The sequence below is a fragment of the Microtus oregoni genome, unplaced genomic scaffold (assembly GCF_018167655.1).
Source record: "Microtus oregoni isolate MIOR12 unplaced genomic scaffold, Mior012 000014F_ref0000157, whole genome shotgun sequence".
Classification (NCBI taxonomy): domain Eukaryota; kingdom Metazoa; phylum Chordata; class Mammalia; order Rodentia; family Cricetidae; genus Microtus; species Microtus oregoni.
The window spans coordinates 11,541,532-11,555,397 of record NW_024543073.1 but is presented as its reverse complement, the minus strand read 5'-3'; the positions used below and the strand labels follow the sequence as shown (position 1 = coordinate 11,555,397).

At 34.1% G+C, this 13,866-nt stretch overlaps 1 protein-coding gene across 1 annotated transcript in view; it reads left to right on the top strand.

Moving 5' to 3' along the window:
* The window catches only part of Adamts6 (ADAM metallopeptidase with thrombospondin type 1 motif 6), a 214,240-nt gene that overhangs the window by 12,494 nt on the left and 187,880 nt on the right, over positions 1-13,866 (top strand). Inside the window, exons 3-6 of the mRNA XM_041663714.1 lie at positions 1,742-1,910; positions 5,600-5,811; positions 6,730-6,813; positions 7,324-7,469. Of these exons, the coding sequence (XP_041519648.1) occupies positions 1,742-1,910; positions 5,600-5,811; positions 6,730-6,813; positions 7,324-7,469 (611 nt within the window). The remainder of the gene's footprint in view (positions 1-1,741; positions 1,911-5,599; positions 5,812-6,729; positions 6,814-7,323; positions 7,470-13,866) is intronic.

Genomic DNA, 13,866 nt, shown 5'->3' with positions numbered 1-13,866 from the left:
TGTTGTTTTTTTGTTCCTCAACTCATTTTGTGTAGGTTGTGGGTGAAGGACAACCTACTCTGTAAGTTATAACACATCTGATTATGTCTTATCTATCTAAGCATATAGTAGTTCAAATGAATTTCTCTAAATAGAATCATAGAAGTTTAGAAATCAAAGGGACATTGGAGATTATTTGGACTAGATGTTTTCTATGTTTTGTTTTTCTTTTTTAGAAAAAGGAAACCTTTTTTTTCTCATATGAACTATTATTTGGACACTTAGTACACTGATTAATAAAAACAGCTGATTCTGAGCCCTGGAATTCAAGTCTAGGTCCCACTTTGTCATCTGGTACAATCCCTTCAGGGTACTTTATAGAACCCTAAAGGCTCCCCAGAGTGTTGTTTAAAATGAGTAATTTAGAGCACTTCTTTCATTTTTCTCAGCTGAGGTAATACGTTTAGAGAGTTTGTATTTTAGCTGGTGTTAAATGCTAGTAGGGTGAAGAGCCATCCTTGCATATGACGTATTTAGGAAAGCAGGAGTAGAAGATCAACGTTCTTCTTTATTTATTTTGTGGAGTTCTTATTTTTTATGCAGGTAATTTTCCCCATCTCATTTGTTTTTCATCAGTAAACTATTTGAACCTACTGCATATGAGACACATATGGGGCTGTAGCTGATACAAAGAAATATAAAACATAATGCTTTCCTTGAAGAAAGCAATAGTTTAGTTGAAAGTTAGAACATGGAGGAAGAACATAATACTAAACTTAGTTAGCTTCAAGATTTGTGCTGAACCAGTGTGAATTTATTGTAATTAAATAAATTTCTAGATTCAATAAATAAATTTATGGAATTGAATCAACTGAAAATGAATGATGTTGATAATAAGCTCTAATTTAGCTCAGAGGCATTATACCACTCCATTTAAGCCTGAGGAGCTTTAAGGAGCCATATGACAGCTGAGCAGGAGGTAACTAAACAGGCATGATGTGATGTAGTACTGTGGGAAACCAAGGAGCTTTTTGTCTTTAATTGCAGCAAATCCCTTTTCCTTTCTCTATATATGCAGTGTTGGACAATCCTTGATTTTTAAGCCTGTTACTTCATATCCAAATGGGAACACATATTTTAGAAAAACATTAATCAGTATATCACAGACCTCAAATGTTCATGGTTACCACTGAAAAAGTTTATTTCTCCCTTGGTTAGTGTTTACATCAGGCTGTTTTTTAAGAGGTCGTTCAGGGACCTAGCAGCCTTCCTTTTTGGCTTTTACTGCCCCTAAATTTGGGAGTCCTTCCATTCAGTTGGCAGTAGGGAAGTAGGGAGTGGAGAATTCCTCTGGAATGGTATTCAGAGACTGATCCTGAAGGTGATTTACAGCCCCTGCCCTTTTGTATTGGGTAAAACTTAATAATAACAAAGCTGCACCTAAACACAGAGAGTGAAGTTATGCACAATTTGGAAGGGAACTAGGTTTTTATAGCTGTCTCTACTAACTCAAAGAGTTTTTGAGGGAATGGGCATTTGACATATCTAGAGGGTGCAGAACATGTGCAGGTGTTTAATTGTCTTAAAATATGAAGAAATTTACATAATGCTCTACTTAATATAGAAAATAAACAAAATTTAAATTGACATATATTTTAAGCTCTGTTTTGAGGAGATACTGATTTGTCTTTTAATCTCGGTAATAAAGATATTTATTTAAAATGACCCTTCTAGGTAAACCCTTTGTTGCTCCTTCTTTTAGCATGGTATTATTGCTACAGAAGATGAAGAATATTTTATTGAGCCTCTAAAGAATACTACAGAGGATTCCAAACATTTTAGTTATGAAAATGGCCATCCTCATGTTATTTACAAAAAGTCTACACTCCAGCAACGACATATCTATGATCATTCTCATTGTGGGGTTTCAGGTGAGTGCAAGGTTTTGGAAAGCTTTGTGTATTGCTGATGTCTCTTTTTTCTGGAAAGCAAAACATTATTAATGATAAAACTATACATGCCAAGTTAGATTTATAATGTCCAGAACTATCTTAAAAAGTATTACTTAGTAATAGTTTTAAGTCAGTTTGGAGGCTGTTTAAGAAATTCTTAAAATGTGTCTATATAAAATTTGACTTTTTTTTTTTAAAAGAGAAGTATAGTTCCTTATTTTATTTACAACTTGCATGCAGAGGTCTTCCACAGCACCCCGTACTGTTGGGTTAGCTTGATGTTTTTATGTTGGTATCAGGAATACACACACATCTTGGAGGCCTTCAAACATTTAAGGTTGGAAGCCTTTAAGCATATCACAAGTTGTGATAGCACTGAATGCACAGCAGGGTCGACAAATCCAGGTTTCAGTAGTCAAGAAAAGTCTCATGGGAGATCAGACTTTTCAGCTGAGACCTGAGGGGAAGAGGAACATATTTGAGCCAAAGAGGAAGGTCAGCTGATACAGGGCTTCTAATGAGGTATTATATTGAATTTAAAAAACAAAACAGAACATTATATATCCTTTCTATATACATACATATCATGGTAGATATATAATTACATATGATATATACTGTCTTTATTGGACATTTGTAGATAAAATATGCAGAATTTATTGTCTGACATACTGGCAACCAAGCAAACTAATAATTTAAAAAATTAAAAGTTTGAAAATTGTAACAATCAGAATGGTGCTGATAGGAGCACTGAGAAGCAGCTTATGATAAGGTTCAGGTATGTCTACATAATCTTTCAATGCTTTTAGTTAAAATAAATAGAAATTGAATGGCTCAGAGAAGTAAAACTGATCAAATTAGTGGGACTTATTCTATTTTTAAACAGTAGGCTGTTTAGCCAGAGGAATGAACAGGCATAATTTATAAATTAATGATTTTGTGAAAGCAGATGACTGAAGAGGAGAAATTGAAGTTTTATTAATACAAAAACATGTTGACAATCATCACAACAATATTTATTATATTTTTCTGTGAAAAACACTTAAAAACACTCACTTATTACTCCACTGCTTTTGATGGCTGGAAGCCTGACTAGATGGGTTATTGCTTAGCCTTAGCTAGAGCCAAGATCTCCTCTGTCGTCTGGGCTGAAGAATTCCCTTGGTTCTTCCCAGAGATCAATTCTTTGTGGTTCTATATAGCTTTGGTTTTGACATGCCTGTGGGAACCTGTAGTTCCTTTCCATGAGTTAAAAACCATGATTGCTTACCCTTTTCAAGCCAGTAAGGAAAAGTCTAGAGGTGGCAAATGCACAGTATTGTATAACATAATCATGTATTTATATATACATAATTACTTGTATTCCAATTTGGGGTCCTACCCACACTCATAACAGAGTATTCAAGACAGGGCTATTTGTGGTAACCTATGGGTTTCAGGGTCGTTGTGGTAACCTATGGGTTTCAGGGTCATTGTGGTAACCTGTGGGTTTATTTGCACAACTGGACATGAGCAGACACTGTTTTGGAGTAGGGAGAAGAATATTGGGAAAATTGATATGTCCCTGTCTCCCTTGACTTTTAGAAATAAAGAGAATTATTTAATCTATGTGAACTCCAAAGTATTTAACTGTTTTTTCTCATGGTCATGTTTCATTTCTTCTTTGTAATGTAAAATTTTTCCATCTTACCAATGCAAGGTTTCAAAAAGGCAAGGGCTAATGGAAGACCAATTAAAATAGTGCCACTTTCTGTCAATTATATATTAATTAAAATTTTCCTCATTAAACATTTTAGATACTGGAGGTGAAAAATTTTAATCTGCATAAAGACATGGAAGAAATGTATGTTAAGGTCCTCTACCTGCTCAAATTTAATTAATAAAGAAAAATATAAAAACATAATGATGTATTTACAAATGGCATACAACTAAAACTGAAGAATATATTGCATGAACCATGCCAAATAAGGTTTTTAGAATAACCAACTAAAATGCAGTTTTGTGGAGCCTAGTCCTAGTGGGCATGTCTACAAAACACTCTCCACATAAGGCCCAAGGAACAGAAGACAGAGCAGATAAGAGCAAAGGACTGGGAGTTGTCTGAGATACTTTGTCTCCTAGTATTGTCAGAAACTACACCCTTAAAGTCTTAGCAACAAGACTCCCTAACTGTGAACTGAGCAAGGGTGACACCAATAGATATGCCAAAGTCAATGGTGGGGTGTGTTGGGATGGCTTTTGGCTTCAGCTCTACACAAAGAACTATAAGCAACTAAGGAATGCTTAGAGTGGGAGAAATAGTCTTTTTCAGGGAAGAGCACACCAATGGGTTACCCAATACCAAATGGTCAGCCCTGAAAACATACATACAAGTAATATTATACAGACTGAGTACACACACACTCCTAACAGCAATTAATGAAAAAAGAGGTCATAAGTTTAAAAGGATCAAGGAGGGGTATATGGCAGGTTTTGGAGGGAGGAAGGAAAAGTTAGAAATGATATTCTCTAAAAAGAGTGTGTTGCTAACATGTCTCTCAGGTCTCATGTTGTTATTACCCCTTACCTTTATTTTATTTTCCTGTTTCCATTTTCCAGGCGTGTATGTTTGTGTGTGTGTGTGTGTGTGTAAACATGTTATTTGTTTCTTTGTTTCTTTTGCTGTGTATGGGTGCATGTGTGTGTAGCTTGCATGTGTATAGGTACATGCGCTTAAGGTGCCACCTGGATGATGTCGAAAGTCATTCTCTTTGTCTTTTCACCTATTTATCAAGTCAGGGTCTTTAAATCCAGCCTACAGCTCACCTCTGTGATTAGCCTTGATACTCAGCTTGCTCTTGATATCCCCTGTTTCTGCCTTCTGAGGTTGGATTACAGGTGATTTGCCTCACTCACCTGTATTTAAGTGGCTTGTGAGGGGTCAGTAATACTCTGTGTGTTCTGCCAACATAAATAATTGTAGACAGCAAAATTTTGTGGGAAGCCTAATTCATAGCTTTTTAGAACTGAGAAGAAGAGAATAGGATCTAATTAAAACTTTTTTTAAAACTTTTATTTTATGTCTATTGTTATTTTGCTTGCATATGTGTCCGTGTGAGGGTGTCAGATCTTGGAGTTCCAGACATGTGAGCTGCCATGTAATTGCTGGGAATTTGGAAGGGCAGTCAGTGTTCTTAACCACTGAGCCATCTCTCCGGGACTGCCTAATTAAGACATTTTAACAAGAGCATCTTACTGTAATACAGATGCCTTTCACATTGGGGATAGATACTGCATCATAGTCGTTTTCTGTCTGCATGGTTTTAGTCTACTTTAGAAGTTTAGGCCCTAGTTTATTTTAATCATAAATGGTTCATTGCAGTATATACTCCAATTTAGAATATAAATAGTCACTGGAATAATAGGAAATGACTTGTTTAAAAATATATTAATTACTTCAATTTATAGGTATATTTTATTTTCATGAGCAATTGAATGATAATTTTTCAGATAAGATAACTAATTTGAAGATTTGAAAGTTTTTCTTGTTTATATAGTTCTTTACTCTCTTCTTATTTTGAATATGTTAATCCATTAGAGAGTTTATGAGAGACCTATCTACATGAGATCTATACATAAGTATATTTTGTTAGTGAATCTATCTGAACTACTTATTACTTTTATTGTAGATCTCACAAGACATGGCAAACCTTGGTGGCTGAATAAGACATCTGCTTTTTCTTCTTTCCCACCAATTAATGACACACATCTTCACCGCAGACAGAGAAGATCTGTGAGCACTGAGAGATTTGTGGAGACACTGGTAGTGGCAGACAAAATGATGGTGGGCTACCATGGCCGTAAAGACATTGAACATTACATTTTGAGTGTGATGAATATTGTAAGTTTGATCCCTCTATATACTGTCTTACTAAGTAGTTTGTTGTGTTTTGTACTAAAGTAATGAATTTTTTTTTTTTTTTTTTTTTTTTTTTTTTTGGTTTTTCGAGACAAGGTTTCTCTGTGGCTTTGGAGCCTGTCCTGGAACTAGCTCTTGTAGACCAGGCTGGTCTCGAACTCACAGAGATCCGCCTACCTCTGCCTCCCGAGTGCTGGGATTAAAGGCGTGCGCCACCATCGCCCGGCTTAAAGTAATGAATTTTTACTGAAATAAATAATGATAAACTTTCATTTGTATAAGTTCGTAAGAAATGAATTTGAATCATTTTAATTAACTGCTTGGGATTGAGTCTAGAACTTGTACTCAGAAAACACATACATGCACTGCCATGTCATTTTGTTGAGTTTTTTCAACCAGACTAAGAATTTGTCAGTTGACCTTTTTGGGGGAGGCAGGGGACAGGGTCTCTCTATGTAACCATGGCTTGCTGAATTTCACTATGTAGAATGAACTAGATCTGCTTGATTTAAGTCATGTACCACCATACCTGGCTGGTCAATTAACTTTTAAATTACATATAAAAAATGTAAAATATCTTGTTGTTCATTTTTAGTTAATGCCAGTGTTTAAAAATGCGTCCTCAAGTCTTGTTTAAGGAGCTTGGAACATCAACTCATATTATAGATTTTGTGATGCATGCAGTTCTTCTCTAGGAGAGGATAGTTCTTGTAGATTTACATAAAATCCTTTAACCAAAGCATCTTGAAGATGGAGTCCTAAGTAGTATAGGGTAAATGAATCTCTTTAAATATACACCATTAATACCTAAAAATTGCTTTTTATCTTTTTTAGAAATTCAAAATATCATTCCATTATTTTTGTCTGACTTTTTGTCTTTTCTTATTTTCTGGAGGTCAGGTTGCCAAACTTTACCGTGACTCCAGTCTAGGAAACGTTGTGAATATTATAGTGGCTCGCTTAATTGTTCTCACAGAAGATCAGGTAAGAATGAATTAGTTTATACACCAAAGCTTTTAGGCTATTGGATTATGAGCAGATATATTTTTTTGTTACTTCTTTTAGGAAGTCATAGTTAAATATTTTTTTGCTCTTGACTTTAATTTTTATGCAATATTGAAATACTTTGTAATAATATATATCTCATGTCTTATTAAAACTTTTCTCCATATATACATTCTTGCTACGTGTTTCAGAATTAAGGATGAGCATTTTATTTGTATGACTTACCTGAAAATAATGGTTTTGGTTGTTTTTTGTATGCTGACATTTCATATATGTTCTCTTTATTGTTGAAGTTGGAACTGGAAGGAAAGTCTATTCAGTAGTAAATTTAATGAATCCTAGGTCAGATGTTGTGGAGATAAAAATCGGCAAGAGATTATTCCTAGAAACCACTGCTTCTACTTATAGTCCCACTTTAGCTTTCAAAAGTTTGACAACTGACCTTAGTAATTTGTTTGGAACATTTCTGGTATGCATGTTGTATTGCAGCCAAACTTGGAGATAAACCATCATGCAGACAAGTCCCTCGATAGCTTCTGTAAATGGCAGAAATCCATTCTCTCTCACCAAAGTGATGGAAACACCATTCCAGAAAATGGGATTGCCCACCACGATAATGCAGTTCTAATTACTAGGTATGGTTTGTTGCAAGTATTTTTCCTTTGATTGTTGTGTTTGCTTAATATTGTAACTATATTTGGTTTTATCTAAAGCCTCATGCAGAAAATGAGTGTAGAAAGCGCAAAGTGGTAATTTATTTTTTTATTACTGTGAAAGAATATGGTCTACTATTAATGTGCTTATATAAAATGAGCTAAATAAGAAAGAAAGATTAAGATTTAATTTGGAAATTTAATAAAATGACTTTTCTCCTTATAAATCTTATTTGTAATATTAAGTTGTAAGTACAAATACCATTTGTTAAAATATTAAAAGCAAGATTTAAAAGCATGAGAAATAAATAGTCACTTTTGGTTATAAAATATGACAACTATTTCTATGTACTTCCTAGTTGTGTTACTTTGTGTTAATTTACTAAAAAAAGAGGAGATTGTATGTCTATTTAACTATATTATTTAAATTAAGCATTTAAGTGCAAAAAAACATGTTCAGAGTTGGAGAGATAGCTCAGTGGGTGTGAGCTTGGGCTGCTTTTGGAGAAGACCCCTTCACATCTCATCACCCACATTGGGCTTCCACACTGCCTATAGCTAAGGTTCTGGAGAATCTGATGCCTTCTGCAGCTACTGGTACATAAATTGCATACATTCACACAAACACACACACATATACATAAAAAAATCTTTAGGAAGCAGTTTTATCATATTGTTTGTAAAGTTCTCTTCTAAGAAAAGTTAGTGCTCCATAATAACCCAGTGAAATCGCCCCTCTTTTCTTTTTACAGTGTTGTTTATGCTTACTCTCCAACAGCTCTGCGGAGTATATATAGCATTGGGATTTTTTGCATGTTAGAAATGAGGAAACTAAATCAAAATAGTTAAAAAAGTTTTTTAAGGTCATTCAACTAGTAAATCAAAATAGACTTAACCTCTGATGATCTTGTTTTCTTTTTACTAGCCTATGTACATTGATTTCTTTTTATTTTTCATTTTTTATCTTTCAATGTTGTTAGTCTGACATCTAGAACAAGGGCTCCAGCTGTCCTCCTGTCTTAACCTCCCAAATAGCTGGGACTGTGGATGTGCCAAACTTTGTTTTAATTTATTTATATTCTGACAGTGATTATGTAGAAACATTATTCTTTAATAACCCTAACATAATAATTTTGAACTTAACTCTATTTATAAATAAAAGACAATAAATTAACAAAATGAACAGTAAGCAAATGGAAACAAATGCTGTCTTGGCTGAGTGAAATAGCTTTGTCATTTTGATTATTTTTTCATTTGCAAGCATATATTTAACATATGCATGATCTGTGGTAGGCTTCTATTCTTTAACATCTAAGGAGGGAGGTAGGATCAGAATCTTGACACTCAGTAAGATAACATGATTTAACTTTTACAAAAACTTCTGTCAATTGTACCATAAAGTTTCCGAGTGCTTTTTAAGGTATACTTGTTTTAATTTTGGACTAGCCTCGTCTTCCTGATGTCAGAAACTAGATACTTTTATCATATGCTTGCTGAATAAAACTACACCTTTTGGTCCTATATGTATGTGCTGATACAACTGTCTGATCAGTTTTCTGATTCCTCATAGTATTTATACCTCAAAGACTATCAAATATACTTAAGGAATTAAAAATTTACTAGGAATTGTGATAATGTAGAAACCTTTTATTCACTAACATATATGGACATGGTTAGTGTTAATGAAATCATGGAAAACTTCTACTATGTATATAGTTATCAAAATGATCCACACAGATTTACATGCTTTCTGTATTCCTTTCTGTCTTATATAACTACAGCTATACAGTTTCAATATATCTGCACTAGATTTTCACATTTTTTTCAGAAAGTAACAGAAGTTGCATCAAGGCTACAGATTCATAAGTATTTAAGTAGGAAACAGATTTGGGCAGTTTACTACCCTATTAAGGCTACAATATTCAACTCTTAATTTGCCCAGATAGCTCCTTAATTCTCTGTTGAGTTTTTTGCTTTGTAGGCTACTTTGAGTGGCTTTGGTATCTGAAATTTGAACATAACTTTCTTTCTTTCTTTTATTGTCTCTGGTAACCAGTCATAGTAGCATTAGAAATGCCGTCAGGATTTAATAGAAGTCAGTGTTCAGATCTCCTATCAATCTATATTGGATAATGTAATTGAGGTCACAAGAATGCCTTTTGTAGCAGTTGAAGATGGCTCATTTGGTAAAATTTTTGGTTTGGAATCATTAGTACCTGATTTCAGATCCCTACCATTCCCATAAAAACCCAGATGTAGTAATATACATTGATGGGAAAGCAGAGACAGAAGGAAATAGCTGACTGGTAAGTTACAGACCCTGTCTCAAAAATAAGATAGAGATGAGCTAGAGAGATAGCTCCATAGTTAAGGGTGCTTGCTGCTCTTGCAGAGGATCTGAATTTGATTCCTAGCATCCATATAATGACTTACAACTGTCTCCAGTTTTAGGGGTCTGACATCTTCTGACCTCTGTGGAGACCAGGAATGCAAGTGGTGTATACAGATACCTGCAGATAAACATGCATGCATGTAAAGTACAATTAAATAAACCTTTAGCAAATATGGTGGAGAAATGATTGAAAAAGACACTAGACATTAACCTCCTGCCTCCATACTCACAAGTATACATATGTATTTCCACATACAAGCATGCACATGAACATGTGCACACATACAAATGTCTCTTTAGGGCAGTATCTATTTTAAACTACTATTAACACCTCAAGGTGTTTATATACTTGGGTCACAGAATGACTATTCAAAATGAGATGATTACTATTTTCATTATGTAGTTGTTTTTCAGTGAAGGAATGAGAGTTATCAGTGAATATATATATATATATATATATATATATACATATTGATACATATCATGATGTTATTTTTAGTAAAATTCAGAGAATTCCACAAATGATTTTATATTAAGGTTGAAACCTGTATCATATAACTTGCACACTCAGAGTTGTAACTCCACCATTTATTAGTAGAGCATGATTTATGTTTGCTTGAAATGTCAGCTCACTAGGGGCAATGTGGAATGTAGTTGTCAAGGATTACAGAAGAAAACCGGTGATACTTTTATCTCCACAAGACCAAATTTGTTCCAAGAACTTAGATGTTTTAAGCGCAAAGTCATTTGGAACTTAGGCAGTTTTAAGAGCTCTGTTAAAAAAAATACTATTTTATTTTATTCATTTGAGTTTAAACTGTACCCTGCAAAGTTATTAGGTCACTGACTAGACAGAAAGAAAACAGGTGTGTCCAACCTTTGATATTATAACACGATGCTGTCATTGACAAAGTTGTCCCTTGAGAACTGAGCAATCCAACTTTAAAAAAGAACTCACAAAAAATGTCATAACATTTTAGTAAGTTTACAATTTTGTATTAGGCTAGGCCACATTTCTAGCAATATTGATCTACATGCAAACCCAGTGACTGAATTGAATGTACTATCAAATTAAAACATAATTGTTTTATCTAGTATTAGTAATACTGAAAAACAAGAACTAAGAACTCATCAAGTTATTTACTATTCTATCTTTCATATACATGTACGTGTTTTACATGTAAACCTCTGTGTTTTGGTCTCTTGGGTCACTGTTCTATTTCTGTGAAGAGACACTATGGGCAAGGAAAATCTTATAAAAGAAGTCATTTAATTAGGGGCTTGCTTGCAGTTTCTGAGGTTAGTCCATTATCATCATTGAGGGAAACATGGCAGCATGTCATGTAGGCAAGCACTGGAGCAGTAGCTAAGAGTTACATCCTGATCTATAGGCAGAGAGAGCAACACTGAGCCTGGTGTGTGCTTTTAAAACCTTAAATCCACTCCCAACCCATCCTCAGTGACACACTTTCTCCAGTAAGGTCATACCTACGCCAGCAAGGCTACATCTCTAATCCTTCTCAAATATTGCCACTTTCTGGTGACTAAGCTTCAGATAAATGAACTTGTGGGAGCCATTTCTATTCAAAGCACCACAATATGTATCTGTTACATTTTATAGATATTGTTATTAATATGTAATAATTTATAATGTAGTGAACACCTGTTGTTACCAATCTGACTCATAAAAACTCCATGTCACTTCCTAAAATGATGTTCAGTTTCTTCTCTATGATATGATATTACCGGATCTCTGATCTCTGAATATCAACTGGTTAGTGCAATCATATATATGTGTGGAAATGTGGCGACATTTCTCTGAATTCTATTTTATATGTTATATTTTATTTATCTAATCTTTTATGTATATGAGTATTTTGTCTGCATTTATGTCTGTATACCACTTGTGTGCGTACTGCCCATGGTGGCCAGAAGAGGGCATAGGATCCAGGGGGATGGGAGTTGTGAATTACTTTGTAGGTGCTGGGTATTGTTCCTTGGTCCTCTACAGAAGCAAGGGATACTCTTAGATGATAAGCCATCTCTCCTTCCCTAAAGTATATTTTAAATAAACAATTGTAGGACAATGAGAATGTCCTTTTTTGTGGTTTCTATCTAAACCCTCAAAATTATCAACTTTTGTTTTTGCTTATTTGTTTTCAAGACAGAGTTTCTCTGTGTAACATCCCTGGCTGTCCTGGAGCTTGATTTGTAGACCAGGCTAGCCTCAAACTCACAGTGATTCACCTGCCTCTGCCTCCAAGTGCTGGGAGTAAAGACATGCACCTCCACGAATCGGCAGAATTATGAACTGTTAATGACTATCTAACTATGTCAGTCAATGATTAAACTCTGCACCATAAAATTCTTGACACTCAAGTTATTGGGCAAAGTAGTACTGTGTAACATTCATTAACTTGATAAAAATCTTTAAAATTAATTTTTGTTAGATTTTGTGCTTTTATAAATTATATCTAAAATTGATCAAGTTGTATGTATTTATTATATAGTGTTTTGACATATGTGTAAGTTTTGGAATGCTTAAATCAAATATTAGCTTGATTTGCATCATCTTATATACTTTGTTAACATACATATTAACAAACTGCTAATAACAGTTGCTTAAGAATAAAATCTTGCCTATGACATATTATTTACTTTTCATTTCCACATGAAGACAGGAAATATCAATCACAAACTTAAAATTAAACCAATTTCTGAATTTATGTTTTGGTAAAAAATATTTAAGAAATTTATACATAGTTTGAAATTCAGTAGGAAGCTGGTGAAGTAGACTGTACTATTAGTAAAAGCTGATTTATATATTTTTGTCCTTCTCTTCTATAAGGTATTGAAAACCTAATTTTCCATTTTAAGATATTAACACATTGCACTTTATATATCTGGAATAGAAATATCACTAAATTCTTTTTGCATGGAAACAATATTCTTGAGATATAATTCAGACCACATAATTTACCCTTTAAAAGGACAATTCAGTGGTTTCTGTGTACTTGTTCAGAAGGTTATGGTACTATCACTATAATTAATTTTAGAATACTGTTACTTCTAAAGGAAGTCATGCCCATTCCCCTGACTCCCAGCCCTAGCCTTGCCAGCCCCAGACAGCAGCTAATCTAACCTTTTCTCTTATTATTTTACCTATTCTGGACCTTTCACAGATATCATTTATCTATGATATGGCATGTATTAATATCACATTCTTCTTACTAGCCTAAATCCAGTGTAACAGATTCAAGAATTCCTTTCTTCAGTAGGCTATTTTTCTATTTCTTTAAATTTTTTTTTATTGTGCATGTGTGTGTAGGCACCTTGAGAACTGGAGCTATAGGTAGTTGTACGCTACCTGAAGAGGGTGCTGGGAACTGAACTTGGGTCCTCTGCAAGAGCAGCAAGTTCTCTTTTTTTAAACCATTTTTTATTGTTTTTAATCAAGCAATCCACTTTTGTTTGTTCCCCTCCCTTCCTTCCCTCTCCTTTCCTACCCTCTCCTGTGACCCCCATGCTCCCAATTTACTCAGGAGATCTTGTCTTTTTCTCTTTCCCTGCAGCAAGTAATCTTAACCTCCAAGCTTTCTCTTCAGTCCTCTTATTAGGTTATTTTTTAATCAATATACTTTTATAACTTCTATTTGTGAAAAGCATAGTACTAAAGTATAGATGCAAAATGCACACTAATTCCCATAATTAGATCCTTAAATAAAATTGGTGTATTTATTCTCATAAGGGGTCATAACTGTTTACTTTGGCACTCCTAGATCATAAAGGAATGTGAATTTCTGAAGTAAATCAGCTATATCAAACTTAAAAATTGCTTTAAAATGGTTTTGATAGAGTTTGGCCTATAATGTATGAATTTAAACACATTTTTTAAAAGACTATATCTGTCTGGATTTAATACTGGCTTCATGGTGATGTGTGAAGAAAGAGAGATAAAAAGGAGATTAAACATGGCACAATAACATT